The following is a 21,879-nucleotide window of genomic DNA, read 5'->3' as shown; positions in this document are numbered from 1 at the left end:
CTTATGATTAAGTAACTTGTCCTTGTCAGTTTCATGCATCTGATCCGTGAAAATAAATTTAAACTACAATTAATACACATTTTGATTTTGTGTTTTAAAAATCTATTGGCAACCTGACGCAACTCTTCAATGACATTATAAGCAATATTTTGGATCAATTGAAAAAAAAAACTTGTCGAATCGCTCGATTTAATGTGCGATCAACAGAAACAGGCCAGCCATTCTTTTTCGATTTGTTTCGGGTACTTTTCTGTTTGCAGGCAGCTACAGTACCAGCAGCAAAATTCAGGGCTTGTGGCCTGTTACAAAATGCGCCCTGTAATTTTACCAGTTGACGGGGCTGCTTATGTTCTATGTAAACCTTCTCATGCCCATGTAAAAATCATAAACAGACTGTTGGTTAGTCGATGAAACTATAAACATCGGCTTAAAATCTCTAATATAAAGCTAAGAAATTTCAATTTGCATGCCTAAACCTTCCATGAACACTTGTCTTCAAACCTGAATGAACCTGGCTGAGATAACTAATGTTCACTGTGTTTTATGCTTGAGAAACATATAATATCGAGAAAATATGCATAAAAATTCAATTACTTATCTTCAGATACTTTTTTCATTAAGAACATTAAGAATCGTTAATAAATAATAAGTTAATAAAATTGATACTAAAAAATTTCATTTATTCATAAAGTTCGTAGAGCCTCCATAGCTTCTACCAATCTTTGCATCTCGCCTTCATTACTGAGAACCTTCTCCTTATCCATTTCTTGCACTTCAGCAGGTACTTTGACGCTATAATCGGTCGATGACATGGCTTGTTTCAGCTTTTGAATCGTTCCTTTTAATTGATCTTCTTTTTTTTTCAGTTTTTCTAATTCTTTAACGGGATCAATGATGCCCTTCAAAATAAACATTAAGCAATTCATACACATTCTAATTTGAAGTCAGTTTTAAAAATTCATTGAGAGCTGATTATTCGTATTTACCTTCAGCAACAGATGCACCTGAAGCTTATCTGAAATCGTAAGAATAGCACAGCCTCCAGGAGGGTCCTCCAGACGAATGATCGAGTACGCCAGCGTACTGATAATATCGGAGTACTTAGTAACTTTGTCCCTGTGCTCGTCGTCATGGCTCACAAAGTAAGCTTCAGTTTTCGTTTTATTTGGTATGTTGTAAGCACCTCGCGACGACCTAATACTTCGTACAACTTTCTGAGCAAAGTCAACGTCCCTTTCCAACTCTTCATTTCTCCATGGACACTGTAAATTTATTCAATATGATTTTTAGAAATTTCATTTCATGTAAACTACGATTTTTAAGAACTTTTGTCTTCTTTTAAAATAAATGTTTTTGAATTGTTTTGATTATTTTTTATTATTTTGCGTAATTCTTTTTATATAATTTTACATAATCTATTCTAAATAAAGTACATAAAGTACAAACCTCGGTGGCAGTAGGATACGGACTGACGCATATACTGGGAAAAACTAAGTTTTTACGAGGTAAGCGTTGATACAACTCCTCTGTGATGAAAGGCATAAACGGACTCAGTAATCGCAAGCCAACGTCCAAGGTTTTGAATAAGACACGTTGAGCAGCTTGTTTTTGCTTATCAGTTCCACATTGGAACACAGGTTTCAAACATTCCTGTCAAATTACATATGTGCATTAAACTGATAATTAAGCTTATTTTTAATCGACCAAGTCGCAATAGTCACCAGATAAACGTCGCACAAATCATACAACCACAAGTTGTAACAAGCTGTTGTAGCGCCGTTGAAATCGTACTGAGCGAAGCCCTCATCGCAAATTGCAGCTGCGTTACTCACCCTGGACAGCATCCACATGTCGATATTTGATTCGTTGTTGGTAAGCTGCGATTCAAATCACAAATGTTGACGTTAATCTTAAAGTTTCTTTACAATTCTATGCATTCATTATAGCTGAACAATGTAATATCGCTCAAACGATACGATTCGTAGTCACAACTGCATGCAATCATCACCTGAAATCCACGAGCACAGCAACCCTCATTTCCCATTCTAATCTCGCAATACGACATGATTCTGCGATTTTCGTTTCGAAACTTGCTCCTTTCCTCAGTGGCAAAACTACTGATATGAGCATGCCATCGTCTGAGATGAGCTTTATGTTTAAAGCACGATTTATCCAGAGCCTCGTGTACTTTGAGATCAAGACGCGAAGGTGTATAGCCATCTAGGTAGGGATAGTCAGCAAGGTAGGCATCGAGAGACGACTGCACGCACGGCTCGGATAACGTACGTGTGTACCAGCCGAGATCGCCAAATAGTCGTTCTGCATTCAGAGACTGCGGACCGTTATTGTCTTTCGTTAGACGTTTATACGACGAAAATTTTGAAAACAAATTAGCATACTAATGGCGATTGTCGATTGCGAGCAGGACTAATAAAAATATATGCGACCTAATTAAAAATGATAAAAAATATGATTTGTGAGGATGTACTATGCAAATAGATTATACTTTGTTAATTGAAACGCCAATTACACTTTGTAAAACTGAAACGTCGGTTAAGTTATTGGCTTTGTTGTTGACCTTTAACAGTGTAGCATGATCAAGTTAAATGAATATTATAAAAATTAGAATAAATTTGACCGGATAGTAAATTTACAAAACAAGTTTTTAAAACTAAAAAATTTTAAAACTTAAATCTATAAAATAGAGTATCACCTTAGCATCAGCAGCTTCGTCATACTCGAAGCCATCTCCAAAATATGTGAGAGCAAACTTGGCCGCGTTCCAGAGCTTGTTACAGAAGAATCTGTAGCCTTGGACTCTTAGAATGTCAAGGTTGATGTCTCTGCCTTGCGAGGTGTAAGCGCATAAAGCAAAACGCAAGGCGTCCGTACCACATTCGGGGATGCCTTGTGGATAATCACGTTTTTGACCTTCCGTCGCGCGTTTTAATTCTTGAGGATCTAAATTAGTGTCTAATAGTTGCTTGTGGAGATTCTGGGATTAAAAATCTTTTGTTAATTTTGTAAATTATTCAATAATGAACTATCGCAAAATATTTTACCTCCAATGTAGCGCCACGAATCACATCCATAGGATCGATTACATTGCCGAGAGATTTGCTCATTTTCCGACCATGAGCGTCCCTCACCATAGCGTGCAGATATACTTCTCTGTTTTAAATCATGTTAATTTTGTTGGACACCAAATATTATATCAAAGTTTTTAACTGAAACTTACTTAAAAGGTAATTTTCCTAATAACTTCTGACCGAAGAACACCATTCTTGCTACCCAGAAGAAAATGATGTCGTGACCAGTTTCTAAAAGAGTTCCAGGATAAAACGCCTTAAGCTCTTCTGTCTATAATTAGATAAAATGTCCCTGAATAGTATTGTAATAAATAAAAAATCCAAATAAAGAACTTCACATAAACGTACTTGATCAGGCCATCCGAAAATTGAGAATGGGAAGAGGCCAGATGAGAACCACGTATCCAAAACATCAGGATCTTGTTGGAGTATAATTTTGTCTTTGCTGATATTAAACTTCTTGGCTGCTTTTTCTTTTGCTTCATCCTCCGTACGTCCACTCACCCATCTATCGTCATCTGAAGTCTAAAAATAAATAATTCTTTATAATTCTACATAATTTACAGCACTTGAAATCTCAATTGAGAATAGAGCAGTACCTCATTATTGCTATCCTTAATAGTAACATAGTAAGCCGGTATGCGGTGACCCCACCACAATTGCCGACTGATGCACCAGTCCCTAATGCCCTCCATCCAGTAGTACCACGTTTTCTTAAATTGTTCAGGAATAATTTTTAATTCCCCGGTCTTTACAGATTCGGTAGCTGCAGCTGCCATATCAGCACATTTGACATACCTATAAACAGATTAATTTATAGTAAAGAAAATTTGCATTTAAAATTAAAATTCTATTGTTTAAGCTTACCATTGCGGTTTGATGAGTGGCTCAACAATGTCTTTTGATCGACTACAGATAGGCACAACCATAGCATTGTCCTTAATTTCTACAAATAGACTTCTATCAGTCAGTTCTTTGATTATTGCTTGTCTAGCATAGAAGCGCTTCATTCCCTGTAATTTGATTCAAAGAATTATTATTTATTTGAGTTATCTGCACATTGTTCTATTAAAAAATGATGTAACAAAAGATTGTACCGTAAATATTCCATAATCACCAATTATGTTACCATCATCATCGAATATCGTAACAAATGGTAAATTGTGCCGTTTTCCAATTTCATAATCGTTCGGATCGTGAGCAGGAGTTATTTTTACAGCACCTTAAAAAGTAAAGAATATTATAATAAAAGTATTCTTTCTCATCACAATTTAAAAAATTACCGATCCTTACCGGTCCCAAATGCTATATCAACATATGTGTCGGCGATAATTGGTAGTTTTCTACTGCAGAACGGATGTTTGGCATGCTTTCCAATCAAGTGTTTGTATCTTGCGTCTTCAGGATGAACGGCAATAGCAGTATCTCCCAACATCGTTTCAATTCGGGTAGTAGCAACAGTGATTTTTTCATTTGTTTCTTCAATTTCATAAGAAAATAGCACTAAGACCCCAAATTCAATTTTTTCTTTGTAACCTGGAATGGAAAGCAATGTTTTTCCAGTCAACTCCATTTTATCCACCTACAAATATATTACGTTAAAATGAAAATAATAAAAATCGACGTCTAATAAAATGAAATATATAATTTACTTCAATATCTGAAATAGCACTTTTCAAAGTGCAAGACCAGTTTACTAGACGATTACTCCTGTAAATGACTCCTTCATCATGCAATCTTACGAATGCTTCAGTAACTGCACGGCATAATTTAGGATCCATCGTGAAAGAAGCTCTATCCCAATCAAATGAACCACCCAATCTTTTCAGCTGTTCATAAATTCTATCTCCTTTCCTAAAATAAAATAAGGTACAATAAATATAACATTTAATATCAAAATAAAAATCACAATAAATCTTACTCCTTCTTCCATTCCCAAATTTTCTCTACAAATTTTTCACGACCCAAATCGTGACGAGTCTTTTGCTCTTCTCTCCATAATTTTTTTTCTACAACAACTTGAGTCGCAATACCGGCATGATCGCAACCAGGATTCCAAAGAGTCGTACGACCTTTCATTCGATTCCTAAACCAATTATTTGATGTTCGTCTTAAATTGTAAGATTAAATGTAAAAAATTAATGCTGCTATTATTCACCATCTTGTGATTGCATCTTCTACAGCATTTGTTAATGCGTGTCCAAGATGAAGGAAACCAGTGACATTGGGTGGGGGAATTACCATTACAAACTTTCCATTAGGATTACTTTCTGATATACTTTTTCTCTATAATGGAGTAATATTCAGTTAAAATATATTAATTAAATTGTATTATAATTTTTCAATTTAAATTGAACAATGTATCAATTCTTACATTATATTCTGGTTTGAAAAATCCACTCTTTTCCCACCAAGAATACCATGCAGCTTCAACATATTTTGGACTGTATGCATCAGGCATGGGACAAGTAACATCTTTTTTCTCTCCTGGTGCAGTATTTACTGTATAAACAGCTGATTCTTTTATTTCTTTTTTCTTCTCCTTCTGCTTGAACAAAATCAATATTTGAGTAATTTTTTAAATTTATTGTTTCACCTTTTGGAAGAGTTTACATCCTAACTTATGGATCATGTTCCAAAAATAAATCTATTTTCACATTATTGTAGGTTCTATTAATATGACTAGATATTTTTGATGTAATTATTTAATTAAAACTAGATATAGTTTGATATTATTAATAATTTACAACTAAATTAAAAATCAATTTCAATATAAACAATCCCACTCAAATAAATAATAATATCTATACTATTTGTTTGCATAAATTGATTTAATAACAATGATTAATTTTAGAAGCTTATGAATAATGCAAAAAAATGCAAATTGAATTAACAGGTGAATTAGACTGATGCAATCTTCTTGAACAATCACCACAGGGTGAAAGTTAGTCCGTATGGAATCCTTACCAATTAGAAAGTTCGCTACTTCTAACAATAAAACATACCTCTGTCTTTTCTTTAACTTCAGTACCAGCAGTAGCATTTTTCTTCTCCTGCTTCTGCTTGAACTTTTCTAATTTTGCAAGTTTCTGCTTTTCTTTTTCCAATTGTTTAGCGGTTTTTGGTGGAGCTGCAGGATCCCCATCAGTCGTATTTGTTTGTGGGTCTACCATGATATTTTTATTTTTCAAACAACAATACTGATTTTCGTGCGACAAAAATAATAAAAATCGCTCGAATACGTGGCGGTGTGTTAAACCGACAAAAAGGTAAAAATGACTTGGGGATGGCTGTCGCACGTGGAATACTGGGATATAACCAACAATCCGGAACGTACGAGCGGCTCGAGCTCGAGATGATCGGGACAGCAGGCAGTTTGCTTTCTTTCTTTCTAGATGGCGGTGGGTCTCTATCAGAGACGCCGATATGCCAACATCGGGCACTGGGCAGTTGACTTTATTAGGCTTGCGCCGTGTCAAAGTGGGGCGTCCAGCTTTGAGCAATGTTCGGTCTAAATACTCGTTAATAGTCTACTGAAAATATTTTAGTTCTTTCGCCAGATATTGATCGGTAGTAAGAGGATAATTTTTTAAAGAGTAATAATATTTTACCTTTATTCGTCTAAGTTCTCTACAAAATTATTTTACAGTTACTTTTACATATAGCATTTAGTATTAAATTTCGATACAAATTTAGTAACATGATCATATGCGTATTATGCATTTTTCAATATTATAAAGGAAATTTTAATTGGACTTATGATAAGTAGAAAAACAAAATTTTTCACGCGAACGAACCACACCGTACATTTAATTGTTCTAATGCCAATCGTTGAAAAATATCTGTGTATAATAAAATTTAGTTATCCAATATTTCGATAAAAATATGTATGGAAGAACTATTTTGAAGAATTTTTCGGCAACTACAACTAATCGATAATAGTATATATCAGTCGGCAGTAACTACATTCGTCGTGTTGTATGCTTCTTATTAAATGTATTTGTATACGAATATTAAATTTTTCTGAATATTGCGTTATTACGAAAATGTTTGCATTGGCAGATACATAATCTTACATATTTTTCATAATTTATTGTTATTTCAACGTTCCCATTGTACACATAAAGGCATTGATACTCCTATTATTTACATATTATAGAATCGAGTGGAAAGAATGAAATTTGAACACTATTCTGCCACACCAACACTCGAAACAATCAAAAGCGGGTAATATATATAAAAAGTTTAATGTGGATAAAAATAAGATCTCTTAACAACAATATAAAATGGTTAACTATTCTATGACTAGTTCGTAAGTAACTATTTCTCGGATATAAATCTCAGAGCAAAACAATATTCAAATGTTTAACAACAGTAAATAAACGAACGCAACGGTTCTCGATCGTGAACAATTCATTTATCAGAACCTTAGATAAACTTTGTTTCGATGGAAAAACAAATGATTTATCTATAATGCATCTATCGGCAGCGAGCTTTGATGCCCTACATACGTTTTGCTACATCGCCTCAATTAGAGAAAAACATTCCAACTACGTGAAAGGCATCGGCCAACTTCACTTGTCGAACGCTTTAAATCGTGCTTGTACTGCTATCGTACCAAGGTGGCATCCAATTCGGTGGCGTCTTGTTTCGCGGCCTCGTTGTGTGTCTATTGCTAGTCCTGATGCTTGCCAGACTTTCTCGAGGATTAAAGTTGTGATCGGTTCTTCGTCGCCTCGGTGGTTCATTGTCGTCATCGCGATTGTCGAGCACGACGAATGATTGCTGCTGCTGCAATCGAACGCTCGGACTTTCTCGGGCGAAACTTGGCGAGTATGCGCGCTCGGCAGGCTGTTTTTTGGCAAAAAGTTTTCGTCAAATGTTTTAGATCCGAATGATCAATTGCCGTGTAATTGTTCTCCCTCGAAAGCAAATCATTGTTTATTCTTCTTTTCAACGCGCCGTGCGGAAATTCGTGCATTCCACGCGTCGTCTTGAAAAATACCGCAGCTAACGTGCTTGGGAAAGAGATTTTCGTTTCGTGTGCTTTTCCTAGCAAACTCACACGAGACAACAATCTACTTACGCCCGTACTAGTTAGCTAATGTACTATTTCATTAATTACTTTTGGCAACATTTCATTAAGTCTTCAATGACTGAAGAAGAGATATCATCAGGAGACATGATTTATGTCTAGTACCTTAGATTATGAAAAAATTTGGAAAATGAAAAATTTGTACGTAATGAAAAGAAGACTGGCTAGCCCCACCGGCGGGATTGTTGAGATAAAAAGCCCTTAGAGTTAACGTTCTTAGGATGAAATTTCGCAATTAGATCTTACCGCTTGAATGGGCGAGGGGCTGCGACGGTGATCGGACGTATGGACGAGTAAACTCTGACTAGGCGAAGGTCTGAGCCGATGGCCAAAGCCGCGAGGTTCCTCGTCGACATTGCTAACCTGAAGGCGGTACGAAGGACTCGGCGAGCGGTTGCGTAGCTGCGGCAATCGATCGCTCGTCAGGCTAACGTCCGGCTGCAGCGAACCGCGTGCCACCGAGCACCTCGAAGTCCTGTAATGTTTTTATTTTTAACAATCATCAGCTTTGCGCGATCGTCACATTGCTTGTCGCTCTTTGCCATCGGTGCTGCCACTTTTCCTCGTCCCTCTAATCGATGATAAAGTTGTACATCGGTTTATAGTGCGCTCTACATATTCAAATTTATGCAAATTCCAGCTGGTCTTTGGAGAAAGAGAGCCACTTGCGATTTATTTCTTTGAACGAGAGCGTGCCGAGCTTATCTAACTTTCGTCGTTATTTCAATCGGCTGTTTCGTACCTATAAGATTTTCATTTTCTCAAATAATGAATAATGACAAATAATCGCCAGTATCACGCGCGTCTGACATTTGAATAGTCGCATAATCCAGTTAGCCAATATATTCTTGGTAAAATGCATATACTACAGTTCTTTCGTTATTCATGCATAATGAGAGTACCGATTGCGTAATAAAATGTTTTCGCGTAAATTAACTTTATGATGAGTTGATAGGAGTCGATGCTATGTTCGTTGCGAGGTAAAAGCACAAATGAACCGATAGCGAAAAAATAAAAAAAAATGTTTCCGCCCGGGATCGAACCGGGGACCTTCCGCGTGTTAGGCGGATGTGATAACCACTACACCACGGAAACCAGTTGAAAGCACCCGGTGTTAGCGGAGGTCAGGAACGTAGACTCACGAATCTCAATCTCCATTCAAAGATCTTTTCGGAAGTTTGTTCAATTGCCTGGACGTATTGCTGTTTTGCGCAGTATTACAATTTCTGATGTTTTTTCGTGTAGCGTGTGGGATCTAATGCACGTGGAAAAATAATTACTCCTTTCGATTAAATGATCGATAATTTCGCAGTTTGCAGTTTCGTCAAGTTGTCCAATTGAAATCGAACTCAGCAATGAATTTCTTCGACAGTGTGGTTAAAATTCCGTGGAATAAGTCTACTTATCGAAATAAAAGTCTATAAGAAAAATGACCTTCGGTTCCCAGGTGGTGGTTTGCCAACAACGCTCTCCTCGTGGACCCGCGTATGCAGCACCTGGAACGCATCTTGGTCTTCGGCAGCGTTGACCGTGCCGAAACATTCGCCATTATCGTTGTCTAGCCAATGGTTATTGTTGCGTCTGGATTCGCTGAGACTTCGCTCTCGACTGCGTCGACGTGGCTGGTGGTGGTCACGGTAAGCGTTGCGATACTCCGGTTCCAGGTCCATATTACCTTCGAGCCTTCGAATAGAACGTGCGCACGCGGGCGATAGGACTGATTTTAGGGCTCGCCGTGTAGATATGCTCTAATGATATTCGACGCTTGAACCTTGCGAAGCTAGCAGAGTTCCAAGTTTTCACTCGTTTGTCGGAAATAATTTGTATAATCGTTCGACAGCTTTCGTTCAAGTGAAATTTTTTAATTCTCGCATAAGCTCGCAAGATTCAAAAATATTATTTGTTTCATTTTCTTCCGATAGCATCGTGAAACTCTTGCCAAAATAAGTTTTGTTGAAAGAATTTCGAATCGCGAATTGACTGTCGACTACAATAATGTCTCGCATAAATCTCACCTAAGATTAGCCGGCATTCTCATGGTCTCTGTCCTCGGCACCTGACCATAGCTCACGTATTGCGACCTAATCTCACTGAGCGCAGGTTGAATATCCGATCGCCTCGAGTCCCTTCTTTCTCTGGCAAAGCTGCTGCGGCTGGACGACCGTAGCGACAGTGGCGGCCGATGAAAGACAGGACGTTCGCGACTTGAATCAAGATAGATGGATTTGTACTCTGGATCCTGATCGATTTTCGTTTTGAAGCGCCTTGGACTTGCTGTTGCGCTCGGAACTTTCGAACCATCCGCTCGGCCTATTTCATCTTCCGGTTTTGCAAGCTTCGGCCGTTCTCGTGGAAAGTCCTGCAATTGCCGTTATGTCGATCGATATATGTGTATATTGTTTTCACGTTCCTTTCTGCCCTGTCAGAATACGTTTTCAACTCGCATTTGTTGCGACAAATCTTAGAGTCAACGACAGATTGTTCGTGAAAAAAAAAATAAATAAATAAATAATAATAGATGCGTGTAGCTTATTTTCAGAAGATTAAAGCAACGCAATGTGTTTCTGATCGCATACCTTATAAGCGTCTTTGTATTCCGGAACCTCCAGAGGCGGACCATGCAAACCTTCCAACTTAGACACTAATAGTTTCATCTCTTCCTCTTGTTTCGCGCGATTTTTCTCCTCGTGCTCTTCTCTTTTCTTCCGTTCTTCTTCCTCTTGAGCGCCTTTCGCAAGCTCAGTCATCAACTCGGCTTCCTTGTCGCGCGGATTTGCGAAAAACTCTTTCGCCTCGGTCTTTTCGTAAAATCCACCACCTGGCTTTAAATTTGCCTCCGGAATTTTAGGATGCTGGCGCTCTGGAACACGTCACAAAAGATTTTCCTGAGAATTTTCAATGAATATTTAATCGGTGGTGGAATTAAAAAAAAACGGTCAAATAACAATATTCATTCATTTGCAAATCGAAGGCTTTGAAGCAGCATTCTCGGGTAAGTTTAGTTCGATCGAAAAAGCAAGCGATGAATTGCATTAAGAATCTATATAATAAAATTATTACCCTTTGAGTTTGATTTGTCAATAATATCTACGCTTGTGCAACGCAAAAATGCATTGTTTAATGTAGAAAACATTTTTGTACATATTTAGAATTTGATTGCCGTCGAAAAGAAATGACAAGATGAGTCGCGAAGTCCAAAAGTACTCTTACGAAGAAAGCAAAACTAAAAGTCCGATCAAACGACGGAAGCCCTAAAAAAAGTCTTTGGAAAAACTCACCAACGAAGTTGTACTCGCGGAAGACATCGGTATATTCGGGGGTCCAGCTGGAATCACCTTCGAGTCTCAAGTGCGCCGACTGGCGTAGAATTTCGGGCCTCCTAGCGCCGACGAACGGCACGTACTTTTCGTGGCACTCGGTGCTCGTCTCCAGCTCGCCCTCCAACCTCAAATTGGCGGGCAGTCGTGCCGGCTCGGGTCGCCGGCGAAATTCGGCTGGCCAGTCGAGGAACTTGTCGTTCTTCTCGGTTCGCGAGTCGAACTCGCCTTCCATGCGCAGCGACGTGCCGCGGCGTCGCAACTCCGAGCGGTGCAGGCCCGGATAGGCGCAAAAGGCCGAGTACTCGGTTCGCGAGCTGAAGTCGCCCTCGTTGCGCAGCGCGGTCGGTCTGCAACGGTAGGGACAATAGCCGTTGAGTGCCGGTTCGCCGCTTGCACCGTTGCGGTGCTGCACCTTCTCACGGGCGCCGGCCTCCTCGCGACGTCCGCCGCCAAGTCCATCGCGGTCCCGTTCTGGGCCTTGTCGCTGTCGCCGCAGGGAGCCCGGTCGCGCCTGGGCCGCGTCGGCGACGGGGGGGTCCGTGCCTCGCTGCTCGCGTGGAAGACGTCGTCGCTGCTGCCGCGGAAGGCGAGCCTGTACTCGGTGACCAGCCGCTTGCGCGCGTCCTCCTCGTCCTCGTCGTCGTCCTCGTCAGGCTCGCGCTCGGCATTGCAGCCGAGGTGGTCGCGCGGCTGACCCTGCACCTTCCTGCGCCGGTAGCGCGCTAGCTGGTCCACGTCCAGGCCCTCGTGCAGGAGCCATTTTTGTTGCCAGCGACCACCGGCATCTCCCTCCGCTAGCTCGCTGTCCGAAGAGGCTCTGTGCCGCCTCCTTCTTCGTCCAAACCAACCAGCAGTTCGTCATTTTACACGCTTTTCTTTTATTTCAATGTTTATCCTTTCATTTTGCTTTTCTAATTTTGACAGCACCAAATTTACTTTGCCAAGTTCAAGCGTTTCATTTTAGTTCTCATTGTGTTTCACGTGTCATTTTTACATTTCGACCGGGCAGTTATGTTCTTTACCATTTATCCGAAAATTTCGACAAATTTTACTTTGATACAATTTTTATTACGTTAAAAAAAATTGTTAGCGTAATACATATTAATATCTGTCATCCTTATCTATATCAGTATTTATTTCAAAAATTTTCATTCCGTTTTCAATTTAATATTTTCGTTCGTGACGGGTTTTTTAATATTCCAGTTTACTGTATATTTGATGAAGAAACGTATGTACTTGTAACAAATAGCTTGTACTCGTGTTCATTAGCTAAAATTTGTAAGGTTATTTCATAAATGTAACAGTCACGCACCAAATACTGAACATATTCATCGACTGCCTTCAACATTCAATCGGTTGTAACAAACGAAGCCAAAATATTCAATGAATTACATAAATATTAAAAATAGATTGTTACTTGTAGTAAGAAAAACTAGCAGCAGAACTTAGCTTAGAGGGACAAAAAGAACGAATCGTCGAGTGAAGTGAGCTAAACACGAATGAAATAAAAATACGTGAAAGGGGTAAAAGCGCAATTGACAAGCCTGTAAAGATGGATAGCCCAAACGACTCACAAGAGTGATGAGCTCTAGACCGCCGTGCCGACAGCCAAGCGTTCACTTTGCAGGCAGCGAGCACGCGCGTTGTGCCGGTTGCGAGCGCTCGCGGCCAACTAAAAATCCTCCGCGTCGGAAAGCGGCTCGCAAGCTCCCTCGGTGCACACGGCTGCCCGTGCGAGGGAAGAGCCCGTGTGCACATCGCCGAGCCACGGAGAACGCACGGGACGAGCACGCATCGATCCTCCTCGCGCCTTCTCGCTCCGAAAGAATTACGGTGTTTATCGGCGATTTATGCGCGCGCGAGGGCCTTTGCCTTTTCTCCTCTTTTTCAAGCCTCGCGCGGCCCAGCGCGAGCATAAACGCGCCGGATGGCTTTTGCATTCGATTGCACTTAATTCGACCCGGCCTCGTTGCCATTGGGGTTGTGCGAATGCAGCTTGCGCCCCTGTGGAGCGCTCGCTGCACTTTTCATTTCTACACGCTCGACGCCTTCTTAGCGCCTTTATCGCCAAACGAGAGATGTACCCGAGTGTCGGTGCGCGACAAAAACTTATACGTCTACGGAGCGTTTATCGCCGAGGTCTAAGGCGCATTTGACATTACTAAACCAGTGCTGCCGATTGCCAATATTGACCGCACGATGCAGCGACGATCTTCCAAGATGGGACTGTAAGAAAAGCATCATCGACAAAACTTGCCTGAACGTCAATCCGATGCATTCGAACGCCGCGCTGTTGCACCTTTTACAGCCCAATATTTCATGAAACCTATTCTGATACGTGTACGGGAAGTACCTCCCGTATCCGTTAATCCTATCAGCCCATCGATCCACTACGAACAAAACGTTCTCCATCCGTGCGCAGTCTAGAGGAAAAAAAAGAAGAGCAAATCTGAACCTGCTGCCGCGAGCGAGAGAACAAAACTAAAAGCAATATCGTGCACTGACTGCGCGCAGAGGATCATAGTCGTATGGCATGATAACGTGACAAACGAGTCGGTTGCACGAGTCTCGTGCTCGGGATGACAAAAGGACGAGCCGCTCATCGAGAGCCTCCTGTTTTTTTTCGTGTTCCTTATAGATACAAAAGACGTTTCCGGCGCTCCCGTACCAGCCAGTGCGATGGACCGCGAGCTTTTATATATCAGCCGCGATCGCTCGCCGAGTCTATTAGCGCGTATCGCTGCACGAACGACGTCGCCACACGCTCGCTTACCCCTCGGCGTATAGGTGTGTTTTGTCGATGTCCACACGTCACTCGCGGATTCCTTTTCGAATTCCTCTTGAAAAGCACGGGCGCATTGCAGACATAATTGGCGCACGAATATTAAGCATATCCGTTTACGAGAGCTTCAAACTTTTGCCGAAATTTCGCGAGCGAACTAACTGCCTGACTTTGATTTACGCGCGCCCCCGCTCGAGATTTTACTTGCGGGGGCGTTGACGCATTCGCGCGTTACGAATAATGAACGGAATGACGACGCGACTTTCTCGCGATCAGCTCGATAAAAGTAATGCAGTACAATTGTGAAATATCAAAATTATCCAGTTAACACGAGGCAATTGTGGAAGCGATTTTTTTTTTTTTGCAGACTTTCGCGCGCAAACCGTATAAATTATCATTTACGTAGATTTGAACAGATTGACGAGTCAAAAGCAAATTCTCGCGTTAATCGGCATCAGACGTATACGTAAGCTGCGTTTGATCTCTGCGACGGTGAGACACAAGTGAGCATCGTTGAAAACATCAGCGGCGGAGAAGCGTCATCGCGCTACAGCGGGCGTTGGGAGGTTCTCCACATCTAAGATCGAACGAGCGCGAAGGTAGCGTGGCCGAGCGGTCTAAGGCGCTGGTTTAAGGCACCAGTCTCTTCGGAGGCGTGGGTTCGAATCCCACCGCTGCCAAGTTTTGTTTTCTTTTCCTTTTTCGCAGTCTCGATTGGGCTTCCGTCCTTGATTTTTCTCCGCAGCCTCGAAGCCGCTGAGAATGCTTTTGGCAAGCTCGCGTAGGCCTATTACGTCCGATCGAAATCTCATTCGCGCGTCAAATTCAATCTCGCGCGCGGTGAGATAATCGACGCCACGGGCCGTCGAGAGCGATTAAAGCCAACGCGATGTTCCCTTGTAAGAGCGATTCGAGCGCGCGACCGCGGCTGTCGGCGATGGGGCGCGCGCAAAAATATATGAATGGAAATCACGAGGCGCCATAGCCGCGGATTAGCATAGCCAAGCACGTATACGAGATATACGGCTATATACGCACGGCTCTCTCGCCCGCGACCGCGCTGGAAATCTTGACTTACGTTCCGAGATTAGCCAGTATCGGCGCTCTAATATCAATTAACCTCTTTAGCCGATTGGACGTTGTGACTCCCCTCTCCCCCTCCACCCCATCCCCAGGCCGATCTTATCGGCACACCGACTTATTTATTCAGGAGACCTACTTGCGACACGCGCCCAAAATGTTATATGCGCCCCGAGTACAAGAGCTTTTTATTCGGGTGCGCTTTTATTACGGCATTTTTTTTATTACGGTCGACGGATGCCGATGGCTTTTTCCACTCTTTGGAGTGGTTGGCTTTCAAGATGACAGAACGATCGCGCGGAGGTGCTCACGCATTCAGTAGCTGATATTTGAGCTAATGTTGTTACTACTGCTCATGACTGTTCAGCCATCCGATCGATTAGTAGATCGCCTTCGATGCACTTGCCTTAATTTTACGGAACAATGCAGCTTCAACCGAGCGGAAGGAAGTTTAGCGAGACAGACCTACGAGCGACAAGCCGATGTTCTGGATTACGCGAAAACAACTAAGCACAAGCGTGTTTTATTAAAGTAGTTCGTTCCAACTATGTTCTCGTGTGTGTTTGTTCACTTTTGTTTGCTCTCACCTTTGTTTTTCTTTCCGACTTCAGGCTGGACTTGCCAGATTTGTTTGAGACGTCAAATAAAAAGAGCGTATTACATTGTTAGTTGTTAAGTTTAGCGTTTGCGTCTTTTTTTATATTTTGACAAAATCACATTTTAACAAAAAGGTCTGCTAAACTTCAGTTTTAACTTCGTAAATTAATTTATTACGTTTTTGTTTTATAAAATATCGATCATAACACGGCAATATTCTTCAAAGTTGTAACAATTTGTTTTTTTATTGAACGCGAAGGCAATATTTTTCACAATCCTCGAAAATAGTGGTATTTTAAGAAAACGAGCATTCGAAAGCCGCCTGAAAAAGGCTTGTTACTGGAATAACTTGGTATTTATATTATTAAAGATCTAAATATAGAAGAATTTTCGGAGCGATCTGTTATCAGTGATATTCAAATCTGTACAGTTCGCGTGAAATCCAAGACTGCCAGAGCGAGAGTTGGAGAAGGCAGACACGACGAAAAGACACGTTAGTGCTGCGGTCGATACGAGCCATTAGCTTAATTAAAACTGTGAAAAAGCGAGGCAGAGGCGCATCGGTATATAAAAATCGAGCACGTAAAATTTCTCGCATCGATCGTACAGACGCGCAAAGTTGCCTTTCGACGCAACGTAACTTTGCCCAAGCTGTATGGGTTTACGGTGACGGCTGTGTGTAGATTACGTATCCTTGGTAGGTGAGCAAGGTGACGCTGCGAACAATGAGAATGCACTTGCGTTGTGCTGCTTGACTGTTACCGAGGCTTCTCCTTGATACTGAATTTTAGTTTAGTTACGCCGCTACGTATGTGTTTGTTGCTCTCATTGATTTTACACTCACACTTGGCAGTCGTGCTACTCTTTCGTCTACCGATATTATATTATATTACGTCTACCGTGACAATGTCATTCGCGACGGCAATAACTGATGATACTGCTCCGATGACATTTTCACGTGGGACGTAATGGCCGAGGAAGCGCCAACTTATCGCAAATTAAGCGGCGATTCGGACAATTCGAAGGGGCATCCGAACGGTCTGCTTGTGTGTACAGGGTATGTGAAAACACAAAGGAATCGTGGGGTGTAGTGACCCGGTGACCTAGTTACGGTCCAATGGCGCCGCGCGATTTGCATGAGAGCGAATAAATGGCCCTCACGCACACCACGCAACGCCACGACCACCTTACGTTCACGAGCCTTTCGCCGTGTATTTTTTTCGTACCGCCGCACCCCCTTCCCCCCCGCACAAACACATACCGCCGCGCGCCGGCCCGATTCAATCTGACGCATTTCTACGACACGGATCGCGCCCGCCGCACGCCAACTTCCCCTTTCTTATATATCGCTCACAACCACTTGCAATACACTTTCAACTTTCGTGCTGTGCCCGTGTTCGGTCGTTAGCACCACGGATTTTCGCCGTTTTCGTTCTTTTTTCAAGCACTCGATTGTTTTCTCGTCCAATTATTAACTGTAGTTTAAAAGTCATCGTTCCTTTGGACCTTCGAACCGATTCGATCATAAAGTTATTACGCGCAGTTTCAGATTGCAGATGGCAAAAAGTAAGAAGAGAAATCAAGGAATGGAATCGGCAAAAGTTTTCTCGCACAAATTCACTTCGTCTGTCCGAGTACGACAAAACAGAAAAAAAAAATTTAAGACAAGTACTCTGCATAAGAATCATCCCTCGGCTATAAGAAGCAACTTTTCCTAACTCGCGTGCGCATTTTTCCACTGCTTGCTCTTAAAGACGCTGTAGCTTGCGACGTGCTCGCACGGTTTTTTTCTCCAGACCTTTACTTTCCAAGCCTTCGGCAAGTCGGCAAGTTTGCGTTGGGAGGGAAGCGGGGACGATTGAGTAATTTGCATTTTCTCTGTTTTACACTGCGCGTGCACTACCAATTTTATGTTTAAATTGCAAGTGTCGCTCTGGTTGATTTTTTTTCTTTTCTTTTTTTTTTTTTTTTTTTTGCGGAGTAACGCTGTGATTATAGTTGAGTGAACTGCCACGGCATCAACAGATTTTCTGCGGTCGCTTTCTTTTTACGATGCACGTTGTACGAAGTGCAGCGCTCATTGTTATGCTGTTTGCTTTCTTTCCGCTGAATGTTTGTATTATCATACGAACAGAGTGAGACGTAAATTTTTGCTTCAATGGTAGCTTCAAAGTAGCTACTGCAGGCCTGAGCTCCTGTTTTTAAGAACTACCGCGCGTACAAACGTGTCTGCATTATTTAATCGGAAGATTAAATTCTACGGATGTCTTCCGCAACAACAATATGAAGCAAAGCGCCATGGTGCGCCTGCTAACAGTTGCAATCGAAATGTTACAAAACGTGATACGCTGATGTATTATTAATTGTTTAAGACTTTGAAAAGTGTTGAATATTGCAAGTTCTTGGTGAAGGATCGATTGATTCAATGACAAAAGCATTTTTATTAACGGAGATTTTACTTGATTCAAAGCTAAACGTTGCTTAAAACTGCATAATTGCATCTCATGCAATCGAAACATTTGAAAATACCGGTACCTAATGTAGATAGAACGGCATTTGGGCGAACGGAAAAATGGGGCCGTTTCCAGCGGTGCACGAGCGAAGCGCATCAGAGCCGTAAGACAGAGTTACGTCGCGGCGCTGCCTAAGGCCGGAACTCCGCTGCTCGGATCGACAATTTTACGAGGCCGCGTCGAATCGGAAAATTAGGTGTCTGCGCGCTCGTCCATCCGCGCAAATAAATTAGATGGCCTAACGAAAGCTCGCGCCCGCGGCGCACCCAGCGCCGAACGGAAAGAAAAGCAAAAGAGGCACGGGCGATGATGGGAATCTCAGCGGCGACGCCTCCGACAATAATTAAGGCGATTAGGGTCACGCGCGAGCTTTCTTCGCTGCTCGCTGGATATTTCGCGGGGAAAAGCTTGGGCGCCGCTGAATATTCGATCCAGCGATCCGCAAGATCTGCAGCTTTTAATTTCCGGTATTGCTGGCGCACAGGTTTGGGCTCGAGTTACAGCCCTCAATCTCGAGTGCGTTTCCGCCGCCGAGACTGTGCCTTTTTCGACAATCGACGTAAACGAGTCCGAGCTGAGATATTACGTCGATCGTTTCCAAATTCAGGCTGAGCGGGAGCCTGCAGCGCGGCCTCGTAGCTATTAATTGGACATTTACAGGTAAGTTTACTCGCTCCACTTGCTTCTCCTAAACAAATGATCGTTTCAGTCGGAAGCTTCGACTCGCAAGTGGATAATGAAAATAATCATAGTGCAGATCCATTTCATTAGTGCTGCTCCTTGAACGGACTTGTTCGATTTTATTGATAAGAACGATAGCTAAACTATGCAACATAGTACTAAACTATACTATGTTAAATTTCCTGTCAATTACCAAACAACTAATAACAATTGGAGGCAAAAGTTGGTTCACAACTCAGCGTCGATAAAGCAGATGCCTACGATTGATTGGACGCACAACAGTATTATTATAGGTACTCGCGATCGACACGGACACGCTTATGTCGATCGTCGAACACTAATTTACTCTGAACTTACAGATCATCAAGTAGAAAGCTCGGAAGCACGCGTGAAAATCGAAGGCGTGGATAATTTTTGAGGAGCGATCAGAGAGTGAAACTGACCATTGCACCGAATTGAATGACGAGGCAGCCTAAAAAACTCTGCTCACTACTTTACGTCGAGCTATGTCCTACTTCTTTTGTCACGAATTTATGAGCTATGTTTCTCTTGTACCGAAGCCAATTCGCTTCTTATCAGATCACCGATAACTGCTACTCTTTTCCGCACGAAAACTCTTTTAAACGTGAACTGTCAGGAACGTAGTTGCAATATTGTTCGACAAATCTATCACACATTTCTGTGTGTTCTCAGTATGATTGATCAATGCTATGCAGAGGATAGTTTTTTCTCGCAAATAAAGACATTTTTTGTTATCTTACAAATGTGTGGAAGATTCAAAATTACAATTGTATTTAATCTTTTGATTTTAGCTTTAGACATTATATATACAAAACTATGTTAGATCAAACCACATATTCTAAGCGACTTTAATTATAATTTGCTACTAAACGAATATTTTCAAACTTATTCCATGTTGCTATTGATTTTATTATTTTCATGAATTATATAATTTTTTAATACTGTTTTTAAATAAATTAGGATTATTTTAACGCAATTACCACATCGTTGGTAACATTAAGGACATGTCCATGCAATTCTAACTTAAATGGTTGATATTCAATGTAATTCAGAACGAAACAAAAGTTAATAATAACTTAAATATTTGAAATTGGCGGGTTGGTAGCTCAGAATGGCGTATAAAGTTGTGAAAAACGCTCGGGGATGTAGCTCAGTGGTAGAGCGTTCGCTTTGCATGTGAAAGGTCCCGGGTTCGATCCCCGGCATCTCCAATTTTTTGTTGTTGCGGTTTTTAATCTTTTTGATCTTTGCACTTTATTGCCGTCAATTATATATAATTTAGTGTTATAAAAAAAGGCGATATTAAAGTACAATTTATTCGATCTAAATTATAATTACTAATCCCGGATAATCTTTCATTCAATTTGACTAATGCTGATTAATAATTTGTTATTGTTGTAATGCAATAATAACAATGTATAACAATAAATTGTTTAGCAATAAATGTATAACAGCTTGTCAATCATTAGTTATACATACCTAAATACTAGCAGTTATCTATGTTTGTTTTAAAATAATAATTCGTAGATGAGTAAAGTGAAGTAAAAAAAGATGACACTGCAATGACAAGGAAAAATATGAATGCACTCAAGCTAAAGACAAATATGCCCTTACGCAGTGATTTATTTAATTAACTATAGCAGAATAACTAGATGGTAAGAAACAACGTTATTTAATCTACAAAGCAACATGCAACACGTGTTATTGGAGAATCGATCCCTTCTTTGAACTGGGGCTACAAGAACAAGTTATTGCCAATCAGTATCAAGTGGCAAATAATGTTTATCTATATGGTTTCAATTTGCATTTTGGGCTTGGGCAACTGCTGGGTTCGATTGGCAGCTTTAATTTTAACCAACTCTGTGGATGAATTTTGCACAGGCTCGAGGTGATATGTGACCATCGGCATTCATACGTACAACTTTGTGAAGCGACGATGAATAATTAACTATTTCAATAGCTAAAGACATTGTGCAAGTCTCCTTAGATCGTTGCTCATCTTACTTTGGCTTTAACTTTAATTTGTTGGGAAAGTAAATGTAGTTGCACAGGCGACATTGCAAGCGCAAGCACTTGGTATCTGACCAGACGAAAGGAACGTATACCAACTGTGCTTGCGAGTGAATGTTTTGCCATTTGCGCGTGTAGAGGAGAGAGAGAGAAGAGCGGGAGAGAGATTGGGAGGTGCAGGAGAAGCCTCGTTCAAAAAGTCAGTGCACTGGGTGGCGTGCGGCGAACGTTAAGTATCGATTAATGCAAAGTAAACACGAGGCGCATTCGGCCGTCGGGGCCGGCAGTCGCAGATCCGCGAGCGAAGGCGAAACTGACCTTCCAGCGGAGCGATTTGCGCTCGCGTCGGCCATCGCATCGTCGTCGCCGCTGCCGCTGCTGCTCGGTCGCGGGCCGGAGTGCCGGCTGCGTGCAGCCTACGCGCGCAGCTCTGTCTTCGATTGGGCCGCCGCTCGCCTCCCGGCGAACGCCAAGCGCCGACTACACACCACTGCCCGACTGAGCGAGACTTTAATGAAGGGGGCTCCTCGGCCAGCCCATTGCCTCGCCGAACCGGCGGGGGGGAGGCGGCGGCGCGGCTCTCGTCGTTCCGGCACCTGCGCGCCACCAGCCGCCGCGCTCTCCACGGCCTCGCGTTGCCGATCATCTCTCGGCAACACCTCTGCCGATCGATTTCGGCGGCGGATCAGCG

General features: G+C 41.8%; 2 protein-coding genes and 3 non-coding genes across 8 annotated transcripts; 2 read left to right on the top strand and 3 right to left on the bottom strand.

Moving 5' to 3' along the window:
* Nucleotides 1–29: 29 nt before the first annotated feature.
* On the bottom strand, nt 30–6,436 carry LOC131671468 (valine--tRNA ligase). 3 transcript variants are annotated; one of them, XM_058947911.1, is made up of 18 exons: nt 6,095–6,436; nt 5,464–5,637; nt 5,248–5,375; nt 5,011–5,175; nt 4,742–4,943; nt 4,383–4,671; nt 4,187–4,311; nt 3,957–4,102; nt 3,689–3,887; nt 3,438–3,614; nt 3,239–3,360; nt 3,063–3,171; nt 2,714–2,995; nt 2,009–2,332; nt 1,722–1,877; nt 1,447–1,650; nt 987–1,262; nt 30–899 (listed from the first exon to the last, which is right to left on the bottom strand). In XM_058947911.1, the coding sequence occupies exons 1-18, from the start codon at nt 6,260–6,262 to the stop codon at nt 684–686; spliced, it is 3,462 nt and encodes a 1,153-aa protein (XP_058803894.1). In that variant the 5' UTR covers nt 6,263–6,436; the 3' UTR covers nt 30–683. The 3 variants fall into 3 exon arrangements, with proteins under 3 accessions (XP_058803894.1, XP_058803895.1, XP_058803896.1); XM_058947912.1 differs by having other exon boundaries at nt 5,464–5,634; XM_058947913.1 differs by lacking the exon at nt 2,009–2,332.
* Nucleotides 6,437–6,706: 270 nt separating this feature from the next.
* LOC131671467 (serine/arginine repetitive matrix protein 2-like) lies at nt 6,707–21,833 on the bottom strand. Of its 2 annotated transcripts, none has more exons than XM_058947908.1 (8): nt 21,507–21,833; nt 11,917–12,336; nt 11,463–11,851; nt 10,761–11,044; nt 10,200–10,543; nt 9,619–9,867; nt 8,431–8,659; nt 6,707–7,940 (listed from the first exon to the last, which is right to left on the bottom strand). In XM_058947908.1, exons 1-8 carry the CDS (start codon nt 21,539–21,541, stop codon nt 7,680–7,682), a joined length of 2,211 nt encoding a protein of 736 aa, XP_058803891.1. In that variant the 5' UTR covers nt 21,542–21,833; the 3' UTR covers nt 6,707–7,679. The 2 variants fall into 2 exon arrangements, with proteins under 2 accessions (XP_058803891.1, XP_058803892.1); XM_058947909.1 differs by having other exon boundaries at nt 11,917–12,333.
* Nucleotides 9,207–9,279, bottom strand: Trnav-aac (transfer RNA valine (anticodon AAC)). The gene has a single exon. It is a non-coding gene; the product is annotated as a tRNA-Val (tRNA).
* On the top strand, nt 14,885–14,966 carry Trnal-aag (transfer RNA leucine (anticodon AAG)). The gene has a single exon. It is a non-coding gene; the product is annotated as a tRNA-Leu (tRNA).
* On the top strand, nt 20,318–20,389 carry Trnaa-ugc (transfer RNA alanine (anticodon UGC)). Its single transcript has one exon. It is a non-coding gene; the product is annotated as a tRNA-Ala (tRNA).
* Nucleotides 21,834–21,879: the final 46 nt, after the last annotated feature.

Source organism: Phymastichus coffea, unplaced genomic scaffold (assembly GCF_024137745.1).
Source record: "Phymastichus coffea isolate CEN01 unplaced genomic scaffold, Cenicafe_Pcof_1.1 PCOF00126, whole genome shotgun sequence".
Lineage (NCBI taxonomy): Eukaryota > Metazoa > Arthropoda > Insecta > Hymenoptera > Eulophidae > Phymastichus > Phymastichus coffea.
Note: the sequence above shows the minus strand (reverse complement) of the source record. Positions and strands in the feature narration are given on the sequence as shown.